The sequence below is a fragment of the Petaurus breviceps genome, unplaced genomic scaffold (genome assembly GCF_028583685.1).
Source record: "Petaurus breviceps papuanus isolate PSGF00001 unplaced genomic scaffold, PetGlider_PUasm1.0 187, whole genome shotgun sequence".
Taxonomy (NCBI): domain Eukaryota; kingdom Metazoa; phylum Chordata; class Mammalia; order Diprotodontia; family Petauridae; genus Petaurus; species Petaurus breviceps.
The window spans coordinates 25722136-25734521 of record NW_027185799.1 but is presented as its reverse complement, the minus strand read 5'-3'; the positions used below and the strand labels follow the sequence as shown (position 1 = coordinate 25734521).

At 38.7% G+C, this 12386-nt stretch overlaps 1 protein-coding gene across 4 annotated transcripts in view; it reads left to right on the top strand.

Annotated features, from left to right (window-relative positions):
- The window catches only part of MLANA (melan-A), a 24491-nt gene extending 12699 nt beyond the window's left edge, over positions 1-11792 (top strand). For 2 of the 4 annotated variants that reach the window (XM_069090572.1, XM_069090573.1), the window contains 3 exons: positions 901-997; positions 4561-4677; positions 11506-11792. In XM_069090572.1, coding sequence (XP_068946673.1) covers positions 901-997; positions 4561-4677; positions 11506-11574 — 283 coding nt within the window. In that variant the 3' untranslated portion in view covers positions 11575-11792. Of the gene's footprint in view, positions 1-900; positions 999-4560; positions 4678-11505 lie in introns of those variants that run through there. The other 2 variants (XM_069090569.1, XM_069090571.1) reach the window with 2 other exon arrangements.
- The last annotated feature ends 594 nt before the right edge of the window (positions 11793-12386 follow it).

Here is a 12386-nt window from a genome sequence, read left to right as displayed (position 1 = left end):
GGACTTAGTTCAAACTCACCTTCATGACTGTACCATTGATTCAGAAGCAAAGACATCAAAAGCAGAGCAGACATTTGGAGGAAAGGTCAGAAATATTTCACAGGAGCATTTACTAGGAGGCAGTTGGGTACCTTGGTGGATGGGGGATAGGGCTGGGTTTGGAGTTAGGAAGACCTGAATTTGAGATCTATCCCAGACACTAGCAGTGTGATCTTGAACAAATTAACATCCCTCAGACTCAGTTTTCTCATCTGTGAAATGGGGATAGCAACAGGACCGCTCAGGGTTGTTGTGAAGATCAAGTGATGTAACCTTGTGTAAAGCTTTTTGCTTTGTTATCATTATCACATAGTAGTATAAGTAGTAGTAGTAATAGTAGCAGCAGCAGCAATAGTAGTAGCAGTGATGATGATGGTAGTGGTGATGGTAGCGGTAGAGGTGGAGGTGGTGGTGGTAGTAGTAGTAGTAGTAAATGTCTAAGGCTGAATTTGAACTCAGGTCTTTCTGATTCCAGCTAGAGCACACTCTCACCTAGCTGCCTCTTTATTATTTTCATAATCGTTATTAGTAGTTATAGTAGTAATATTACTAAGGCTGGAATCTGACTTCTTGCATATATCACTTTGCATTGTTCCTCTAAGACGTACACACTGGACAGACTTTTAGAAAACACCTGTGACCTCTACAGAACTGTAGGGTTCTGAGAAGTGCAGTTGAGAAAGGGCTGGAGAATGTGAGAATGGACTCTACCGTGGAGTGTGGAGTGAAAGGGGAGGATGCAGAACTGCTTGGGGATGTGTGTGGAGAGAAAGCTCCTGTGAATAGATGCTTGTATTTCTTTGTAATAAGTAAGACTAATGTTCATGTGTGGCAAGATGGATTTATCTTCTTCTGGGACAGGGCAGCAGGAATTGGCATCCTGGCTGTGATCCTGGGGATCTTGCTTCTCCTTAGCTGCTGGTATTGTAAGAGGCGCAGTGGCTACAAAACCCTGAAGGTGAGTACTGCTCACATGCTCCCTTTTCACCACACTGGGTAAGTCAGGAAATTTTCACCTGGTACCCTAACAGAAGGATTTTCTGAAGGATCGGAAAACATATTAAAAAAATTTTTTTTTCTATAACTGTCCCACATCCCAGGTAGTAGCTGTTAAGCAGCTGAAGATGTCTGTATAGGACATAAACGATAAAAAACAGAATCAAGTCAAGATTTTCTTATTTTTACATGACATGTGATTAAATGCTTTCTGTGTCACTAAACAAAGCAGAAATTTCAAAAATTTTGGAATTTATGTGTATATGTATTGGGGGTGGGGTGGGGCAGTGTTGACATCAACATCTACTAACAGCAACAATGCGATTTCATGCTAAGCAGTTATTCCCTTCTCTTTACCATTTCCTCTGAATTGTTGAAGAACCTACTGGGAAAAAAAATTGTTGGACAGAAAGATTGCAGTGAGGTTGCAGAGGCTTTGTGAGAGAAAGCCTAGGGAGAGGAAGAGGATTTGCACATGATTGAAGGATGCTCTGGCTTTTCCAGTCTGGGGACTGGGGCAGAGTCCTTTTAGACTCTTTCAGAGTGGGAATGGCTTCTTGCAAAAGATGGGATTTGGGCTGAGTCTTGCAGGAAACCAGGGAAGCCAGGAAGTAGAAACTGATCAGGCAGAAAACAGAGAAGGTAGTTTTGCTTTATTGTTATTCAGTCATGTCCAACTCTTCATGACCCCATTTGGAGTTTTCTTGGCAAAGATACTACAGTGGTTTGCCATTTCCTTCTCCATTTCATTTTACAGATGAAGAAACCGAGGCAAACAGGTTAAGTGACTTGCCCAGGGTCACATAGCTAGTAAATGTCTGAGGCCAGATTTAAATTCCGGAAGATGAGTCTTCCTGACTCCAGACCTGGATAGACTCTAGTCTATCCACTGTGCCACCAAGTGACCCTGTACCTTAAGCTTTCACCTTAACAAAACAAAACAATACCAAAAAGCAACCAGTAGAACATTAGCAACTACTTATCCTATCAACTGATCAACAAGCATTTATTAAGTTCTTACTCTGCGCCAAGCATAGCCCTAAGCACTACATTCTTGATGAGAGTGTTAGTAGGGAGCAGGCAGATGTTCACAAATGGTATTCCATAGTAACCACAACTGACTGAAAAATATAGTGAATGTGAAATCCCACTGTGATTATTATGTGTTGTCTATAAAAAATCATTCTCTTTGTTAGAGCAAAAAAGGCTTTCCTCAAAAAAAAAAAGGCATCTCCCGTGTCTATGTTAAATATAAAATTCCTTAAAAGACCTTGTCAGTCAAGAAAAGCAACTCAAATCTCTCACGTGGTGCTTCACTGTTGACAGTGTGCTGCTCTCTTCATAACTCATGTGCCCTCTGAAGTCATGCTCCAGCATCTCCAGCATCCAGCATGGGACACAAAGGTGCTTGACCTTGTGCCAGCAGGGCATCATTAACTCTTGCAAATTCTAAAATATCATGCTAGAAAGTATGGTGCCAATAATAGCCTGACTGTTGTCAGGGAGCCAACCTAGCTGAGTACAGAGGTTCATCCCCAGTGGGCTGGCCAAAAGGTGATCAATTCTTTGATTGTGGACAACGCATGAAACAAAGGAAAACGTAAAACTAGATGGTTCTGGGTGTGAATGACAGCCATATTGACATTCTCATTATAATAAATGAAATCAGAAGGTTCTTAAGTAAGAAAGTTGCAGCTAAATGGAAGGATAGCTCACAAGTCTTCTTATCTCTGAAAAATCCTTATGATAACAATCTATATACATACAAACAGCATCTTGGATGAAAATATGAGAAAGTGATGGGCAGGCTATGGCAGACAATTTTCTAGAGTGTTCCATGTCTTTTCTACCACAAATTCTCTCTTGTGTAGAGAATATAAGATCCCATTTGTTTTTATTGTTTATTGACTATTTAAAAAGCATTTATTTCTCTTGGCTAAGCAAAATATAACTTTAAAGGCGTCTTCCAATAAGATGTCTGCCATGCTTGTGTTAAGATTATCGGAGTTTCTCTGACACAACAAAACAGAGGCAACTTTGTTCAATGATACCTGATGGCTGGTATCAAACAAAACATAAAACAGAGACGTATATTAACCAAACCACTGTTATGGGTGGGGTGAGGGCGGGAGGGGGTGCAGATACTGAGCTCATAGTCTCAATGGAAGCTGGAATCCTTATAGATGCTGCTATTTGTAGAGGGCATGCTGAGTACAACAAGTCCCAGAATATTACTGAGCCTTCTAAATGAGATTTGCAGTTGCTTAGCAGCTTATTGTAACAATCTACAAAATCAAGTAGACCGAGAGTCCCCAATGTTCAAACAATGTTATGTACATAGGTGGATAACAAACAACACAGCTGGTCTACCAATACATGTGATAATAAAGGTGAACAGTAAACTAGGCCCAGAACTGAATTAGAGGAGGGAAGCAAGTTGGGTTGAATCTGGGAAAATTGGCCCCACTTTCAATGCTCTTAAGTTTCTCTTGGAAACAAAGACGTGTCTCTTAAATAATATTGTTCTTCTGGTGATTCTAGTGAGCTATGTCTTGGAATGCCATAAACTCTGAAAAATGAATAAAAGAGAGCCATCCAAAGGACAATGAAGAAATATAAGAAGGGCATACATCGACTGAAGTATATTATCAACAATGAATTATGCACAAAAAATGCTGTCAAAGACATCAAAGAAATGTGCGACCATTAAAGAAAAGGGATTATAGATGGAGTCCATGTGTAATATTGGTATCTGTCTAATGTTAAGAACTAGAGGAAGGTTCAAGTATGTAGGACAGCTAGATAGTACAGTGGAGAAGGGGCCAGGCCTGGAGTCAGTCAGGAAGACTTGAGTTCAGAAGTGGCCTCAGACACTTACTAGCTGTGTTGACCCTGGGCAAGTCACTTAACCCTGTTTGCCTGAGTTTCTTTATCTGTAAAATGATCTGGAAAAGGAAATAGCAAACCACTTCATTATCTTTATCAAGAAAACCCCAAATGGGGTCACAGAAAATCAGACATTACTCAAATGAGTAAACAACAACAATAAACCAAGTATGTTGCTTGGATCCCATGGAGGGCTTCTTGAAGGACATGGACAAGAGTTCTCCGATGTGAGAAAGAATATAATGAGATGTGACCGGTACTGTTGGAGGGAATACCTATGTGAACAAAAACAGAAATCCACTGAGGTATTTTTTTTATAATCATGGGTCACCATTTATTCAAAACATTCAATGTAATTCATATCAAACTTCAGCTAGTAGCTTATTAATATTATACTCATTTTAGGCACAAAGAAATTTGCCACAAAGGGATTAAGTTACAAAGTCATTTGAGGAGAGAAATGGTCAAAAAGCCTCCATCCTAAGTCTGGTCCTAAGCCATTTGGTCTCTTCAGTAAAGATGTTACCACTGGGTCTAGGGCCTGGGGGTGGGGAGGTGGCACATCTTTTTCATTTCTTTAAATTGCTCTCCATTTCCTTCTTGTTTCTTCTACTAATCCCCACTGAATTTACATTTCAGGACAAAAACTTTTGTGCTGGTACTGGAAAAACCCTAATGGGGAATTACTACCAGGATGAAGGTGCTCTCCCTGTCTGCAAAGGGCCCTTTCAGGAGAACAGCAACTGTCACCCTGTGGTATGTTAAGCTTCTGGAATCATGTTTATTTCCTGTGTAGTTATATTCACGTCAAATAAGTGAAATCACTCAAAACAAAGAACCAAGGAAAACTATCAGTGCCATCACCTCTTCTGTCCTACTCACTTAGATTTTTTCAGTATCAATAATGACAAAGTTCCATACTTAAGACCCAGGGAAATAATTGGACCTGGATTCCATTATAATTGGTTTTCTTTATAATCTTGCATATTTTATTTGTGCATTTAAAAATATTATTCTGAGAAGGGGTCTGTGACACAGAAAAAGGTCAGAACACTCATTCTAAAGCATTGGTTTGATCATGCCACTCTCTTTCTTAAGTTGGTCCAGTGGCTTTCTGGCCCCTACAGGATCAAATAGGAAGGACTCTGGCATTTAAAGCTCTTTATAACTTGCCTCCTTCCTACTTTTCTAGACTTCTTACACCTTACTCCCCTCCATGTACTCTATAGTTCAGTGAAATCAGCCTGGATTTTTTCCATGTGTGTGTGTGACCCTGGGCGAGTCATTTAACCCTGTTAGCCTTAGTTTCCTTATCTATAAAATGAGCTGGAGAAGAAAACATCAAACCACTCCATTATATTTACCAAGAAAACCCCAAATGGGGTCACAGAATGTCAGACGTTACTCAAGTGAGTAAACAACAAACCAAGTATGTTGCTTAGGGGTTTCTTAAAGGACGTGGACAAGAGTTCTCCAAGGGGAGGAAGAATGTAATGGGATGTGACCGGTTTGTTTGTTATTTGTTTATGTTTATTCATCTGTGATCTTAGCACCGTCTTTAAAGAATCATGGCAATTCTTGGCATATTTTGAATAGTAAGTATTTACCAGTTATGTTTTCACATGTATTTTTTTCCCATTCTTCCTTTTTTCTTTAAGCATGGTATTTCTAAACTAAATATATCAAAGTTGATGTCCTTGAAGCTAATTAAGTACAGGAATATCATAAGGACCTTGAAGTAAACATTCTCTCCCCTATTTCTCATTAAATCAGTCAGTTAATAAGCATTGATTAGATCTTTATTGAATACTAACACTGTGGTAAGCACTATGGATACAAAGAGGGGCCCAAACGGTCAAAGTCCTCAGAAAGCTTACATTCTAGCAGGGTGGGGAGCGGGAAGACAACTGTAAAGATATATACAATAATAATGGAAGATAATATAAACTTAGGGACATAAGTGAGGATAGGAACACTTCAGAAACTGATCAGTGGTGCTCAGATTCAGCTGATGTACGGCACTTACCTAGTATATGTTTGGTATATAATTTTTAAAAACTTGTGGAATGATTATTTTATGCAACTTAAGATACATTAAGTCAGGTAAAATCCTGTTATTAATTGTGAATTGTGAAATTCTTTGCCAAGAAATTAATTATTAATTGTGAAATTTCTTTTAGGTGGGGGGTGTAATTAAAGATTTTAAAATACTTTGTCAAACATTACAGTCACCTATGCAAAATTCATGGCTGGTCAATATACAATGAAGAATATGCTAATTCATCAAGTATTACATTTCTAGTTCAGGATATAGTTATCTTTAATAAGTATTATGGCCATGAGGTACAGTTGACATAGAAGCCACAGCTTGAAGGCTAGGCAGGCGATGACTAAATTGCTTTGGATTTCCTTCAGACATGATGAATGTAGCCCAGTGTCAATGTTAAATGTGTCATTAGTGCACACATCATGATAAAGATTAAACTTGAGTTAGTGTCTCTAAAAGGGGAAACATAATTCACTATTACAATGTTATAGTTCTATTATAAAGGTAATTTGTTATCTTAAGTAAGCTAAGTGATAAACAATTCTATGGAAAAATGTCATAAACATCCCTCTCCCACATATGCAATTTATGGGTCCTTTTGAAATTCAATTTCTTGGAGGGGTTGTGTGGTAAAGTGGTATAGAGAAAAGAAAATTGGGTCTGGAGATGGAGGAGCTAGATTCCAGTCTTACTCTAAGACATTCAGTCAATAAGCATTTATTAGGTGCTTATTGTGTGTTAGGCACTATGCCAGGCACTGGGGATACAAAGAAAGGCAAAGAAAGTCCTTATCTTCAAGGAGAATGTTGCTGTGGCTGTTCAGTCATTTTCAGTCATGTTTGACTCTTTGTGACCCCCTTTAGGGGTTTTCTTGGCAGAGATACTGGAGTGGTTTGCCATTTCCTTCTCCAGCTCATTTTGCAGATGGGGAAACTGAGGCAAACAGGTGCACAGGGTCATATAGCTACTAAGTATCTGAGGCGGAATTTGAATACAGGTCCTCCTGACTCTAGACCTGGTACTCTATCTACTGTGCCACCTAGCTAGAATATACACATGTTCTAATGAGGAAGACACTATGTAAATAATTAGGTACATGCATGATACAGAGTAGATGAAAATGATCTGAAAGACGAAAGCATTGATAGATGGAAGTTCATAAAAAGATTTCTATAGAAGGTGGGATTTGAATTGAGTCTTGAAGGAAGCCAGAGAAACTAAGTGGGGGAGGGGGAGTGTAAGGGGACTGACCATTCCAGACTTAGGGGTAAGTCAATACAAACTCACTAAGATAGAAGGGGCTGTTGTGTTTGAAGAAATACAAATAGACTTGTGTAGCTGGATTATAGAATTCATGGAGGAGATAAGGTATAAAAGGCTGGAAAGGTAGGAAGGGATTAGGTTATAATGAGTTTTACATGTCAAATAGAAGACTTTTTAATTTTATCATAGAGGAAGTATGATTTTAAACACATAAAATACATAGGATTATAAAAAAAACCAATTACATTGAAATGCACCTATTAACATTTTTAAAAAAGCAAGTTCATGAAAACCTGGGAAGACTTACATAAACTGATGGAAAGTGAAGTGAGCAGAACCAGGAGGACATTGTACACAGTAACAGCAATATTGTATGATGATAAAGTGTGAATGACTTAGATAGATTCAGCAATACAATGATCTAAGATAATTTTGAAGGACTTGTGATGAAAAAATGCTACCTGCAGAGAAAGAACTGTTGGAGTAGGAACGTAGATCAAAGCATACTCTTGTTTTACTTTCTTTTTTGGGGGGGAGGTGTCTGTGTTTTCTTTCACAACATGATTAACATGGAAATATGTTTTGCATGACTGCACATATATAACCTATATCTCTTTTCTCTTTCTTGACCAAAGGGATTTTCCTTGAAAAATCAGTGCCTACATTTCCTCCCCTCTCACTTCTAAGACATTTGCAATCTGGCTTCTGACCATAACATACATGGGAAATTTCTCTCTCCAAAGTTACTAATGATCTCTTAATTGACAAATCTTTTTTTTCATGTAAAACATAGTTCTACTTTAGCCATGTTGCATAAGAAAATACGCACAAAAATACACAAGAAAAATTAAGTTTAAAAAAAGTATGCTTCAATTTGTGCTCAGAGTTCATCAGTACTCTCACTGGACATGGAGAGCATTTTCATCATGGGTCTTTTGGAATTGTCTTGGATCATTGTCTTGATCAGAGTAGCAAAGTCACAGTTAATCATTGTACAATATTGCTGTTACTATGTACAGTGTTCTCCTGGTTCTGCTCACTTCACTTTGCATAGAAGTCTTCCCAGGTTTTTCTGAAACTATCCCAGTCATCATTTCTTATAGCACAATAATATTCCATCACAATCATATACCAAAACTTGTTCGGCCATTCCCCAAATGGGGGACTCCCCTCCATTCCCAATTTTTTGCCACCATAAAAAGAGCTGCTATAAACTTAATTGGCAAAGCTAATGGCCTTTCTCAACCTTAATCCTTCTTGAACTTTCTGCAACCTTTGATATTGTCACTCACCCTCTTCTGATGAATTGTTCTCTCCTCTTTAGGTTTTTATGACACTGTTTTCTCAGTTCTCCTATCTGTCTGACCAGCTCTTTTTCATCCTCCTTTGCTGGATCTAACTCCAGATCATACTATTTAGCCATCGGTGTCCCTCAAGGGTCTGTCCTGGACCCTCTTCTCTTGTCCCACTACCTTATCTCCCTTGGTAATCTCATCAGTTCCCATTAGTTCAATTATTATCTCTAAGCAGATGATAGGGGCAATTAGGTGGTGCAATGGATAGAATGCCAGTGCTGGAGTGAGGAAGACTCATCTTCCTGAATTCAAATCTAGCCTCAGACACTTACTTACAAGCTGTGTGACCTTGAGTAAGTCACTTAACCCTGTTTGCCTCAGTTTCCTCATCTGTAAAATCAGCTGGAGAAGGAAATGGCAGACCACCCCAGTATCTTTGCCACTCCCCAAATGGAGTCACAAAGAATCAGACAAGACTGAAATGAATGAACAACAAAGCAGATGAGTCTCAAATCAAATTATCCAGCCCTAAGATTTTTCCCAGCCTCTAATCTCCTATAAGCAATTGATTATTAGACATCTTGAAAAGCTTTCCTATAGATCTCGAACTTAACATGTCCAAAACTGAACTCATTATTTTTCTCCTTCAGCCCTTCCCCTTTCCAAAGTTCCCTATCATAGTAAAGAGCACCAACGTTGCCAGTAACCCAGGTTCATGCCTTCAGCGTCATTCTCAACTCCTCACTTGTGTTCACTCCACATATCTAAAATATACAAAGTTTTGTGATTTCCACCTTCACAATATCTCTTGTACATTTCCCCTTCTCTTTACTCACTGTTGTCACTTTGTGTAGTCCCTCACCAAGTCATGCCATGACTATTGCAATATCTGACTAGCTGGTCTCCCTACCTTAAGAATTTCTCTGTTACAGTCCATGTTGCACTCAGCTGCCAAAGTGATCTTCCTTAAAAAACAAAAAAGGAAAAGGACTTATATGTACAAAAACATTTATAGCAGCTCTTTTCTCATGGCAAAGAAATGGACATTGAAGGATTGCCCATCAATAGGGGAGTGGCTGAACAAGTTGTGGTATGTGATTGTGATGGAACACTATTGTGCTCTGGGAAATGATGAGTGGGATGCTCTGAGAAAAGCCTGGAGAGACTTGCATGAGCTGACGGAAAGTGAAATGTACTGTGCACAAAGTAAGAGCAATATTGTAAGATGGACTTATGATGAAAAATGCTATCCATCCGCAGAGGAAGAACTGATGGTGTCTGAATACTCGAAGCATATTTTTTTAAAAAAATTTTCATTGTTCTGGAGGGGCTTTTTGTTTGTTTTCTGGTCTATGTTTTCTTTCACAACATGACTATTATGGATGGATTTGCATGACTATACATATATAACCTATATCGAAATGCTTGCCTTCTCAATGAGGAGTGGGAAGGGAGGAAGGGAGAGAATTTGGAACTTAAAGTTTTAAAAATGAATGTTAAAAATTGTTTTTTTACATGTAACTGGGGAAAAATAAAATATTAAAAATTTTTCTAAAACTGATCTTCCTAATGTCCAAGTCTGACCATGTCCCTCCAATAAATTCCAATGGCTCCCTATTACATCCAGGATCTAATATAGAATCTTCTTCGGCTTTTAAAGCCTTCCATATCCTGGTGTCTTTCTACCTTTCCAGTCTTACATAATTTGCTACCCTTCATGCATGCTATAGTCCAGTGACACGGGACTTTTGGCTGTTGCTCATACATGACATTCTATCTCCCAACTCTGCCTCTTCACTGGCTCTCCCCCATATTTGGAATGTTCTTCCTCCTTCCATTTGCCTCCTGGCTTTCCTGGCTTCCTTTGAGATTCATCTTAGGTCAACATTTAGTAAGAGGCTTTTCCTGGTCCTCTCCATTCTGAGATCACCCCACCCCCCATTTATGCTGCATGCATTTTTCATGTACGTAGTTGTTTGCATGTTCTCTCCCTGTGTTAGAATGAAAGCTCTTTGAGGGCAAGGACAGTGTTTTTGCCTTTCTTTCTCTTCCCCTTCCTAGAATGATGTAAGCACTTAATAAATGCTTATTGTCTGACTGCCTGAATGATAAGATCAGAGTGAGACAGAGTAGAAAAGGTGACTGGGAAGGGGAACCTGGAGAGAACAGGGTCATGAAAACCAAGAGAGAGAAAGTATCCAGACATCTCTCTTTACACCTCTCTTTCTAAATCCATGAAACAAGATTAGATCAAATGACATGACCCCTTAACATTCCTTCTAGCTCTAAATCTGATAATTCATTCAACTCTTACTCTCAGACTATAATTATCATGGAGACCTTGGTTTTCAACAGCAACAAAAAAGTTTTTTTTTCCTAATCTCAGAATGTTATAAGTAGAAACAGTCTTATTGGTCATCTTGTACAACAACCCTATTTTTATAGATGAGGAAATAATAATAATACTAACTAGCATATATATGTGTACTATAGTATATATAGCACACACACACACACATATATACACATACACACACGTACTTTAAGGTTTGCTAAGTACTTTAAAACATTAGTTCATTTTACATTCACAACAACCCTGGGATGCAGGTACTATTTTTATCCTCATTTTATAGTCGAGGAAACTGAGGCAGACAGAGGTTAAGTGACTTGCCCAGGGTCACACAGCTAAGTACTTGAATCTGGATTTGAACTCAGATCTTTCTGACTTCAGATTCAATACCCTGTCTATTGTACTACCTTTAATGAAGTACATAGAGGCTAACTAACTTGTTTATCATGACACAAATTATTAGTGGAAGAGCCAGGACTAGAACCCAGATTTCTTCCCAGTTCAGTGCTGCATTCCTTAGAAACCACGAAAAATGTGAACATGACCTAAATGGATGAATTAGTGAATATTTATTCCATTGCATGGAAGTTCATAGGTCTGATAAACACATTCTTTTTTCATTCCTACAGGTACCTGATGCTCCCCCAGCTTATGAGAAGTTCCCTGCAGAACAATCCCTACCACCTTATTCTCCTTAATGCTCAGCAAGAAATGTCAGAGGCCCTAAAAGGATCTTCCTTATGCTTTTGCTTCAGTTCATATGAAAGGCTAATGTTCCATAGTAGTATGCTGAAGGAATAAACTAATTGTCAGATTATTTGTGGCACAGCTACTGGTACTAACTAAATGGCAAAATTAAATGCAATGTTACAATGAATAATATTTTACACATAAATAAACCATTGATTCTGGTTAATTTCTACTCCAACTTTTAACATGACTACACTACATTAGTATTGCCTGGGGCAGTAGACGAGTGGTGTTTGGCCTTTGGTTCTTTCTGTTCAGTTGCATTCTGGCTAAAAATGCTAACGGTAAAATGTAGTTGAGAATATAGAAGTTTAGCTTCTCATCAGCATGAAGTGCTAAGGATAGAAAGGAAGGCACAAGCAATTTCTGCTCTCAAGGAGCTCAGTCTAATGTAGGAAACAAGATACATGCTAGACAAATTGGAGATGATAATCTCAGAGAGAAGGCACTAGCATTAAAGGGGATAGGGAATAGGTTTCATAACAGAAGGTGGGAATTTAACCTGAGGGAAGCCATCAGGTAGAGATGAGAAGGGAGAGAATTTCAATCATGGGGGACAGCCAGTAAAAATTCCAGGAGCTGGGAAATGAGATTGTCTTGTGGGAGGAACAGCAAAGAGGTTAGTATCACTGAATCATGAACTACGTGGAGGTAAGTAAGGTATAAGAAGACTGGACAGGTAGGAAGGTTAGGACAATGGGCAAACTAGACCATCCATCACTGGAACTGTTAGAGATTTGACTAAACTAGCATAGCCTCC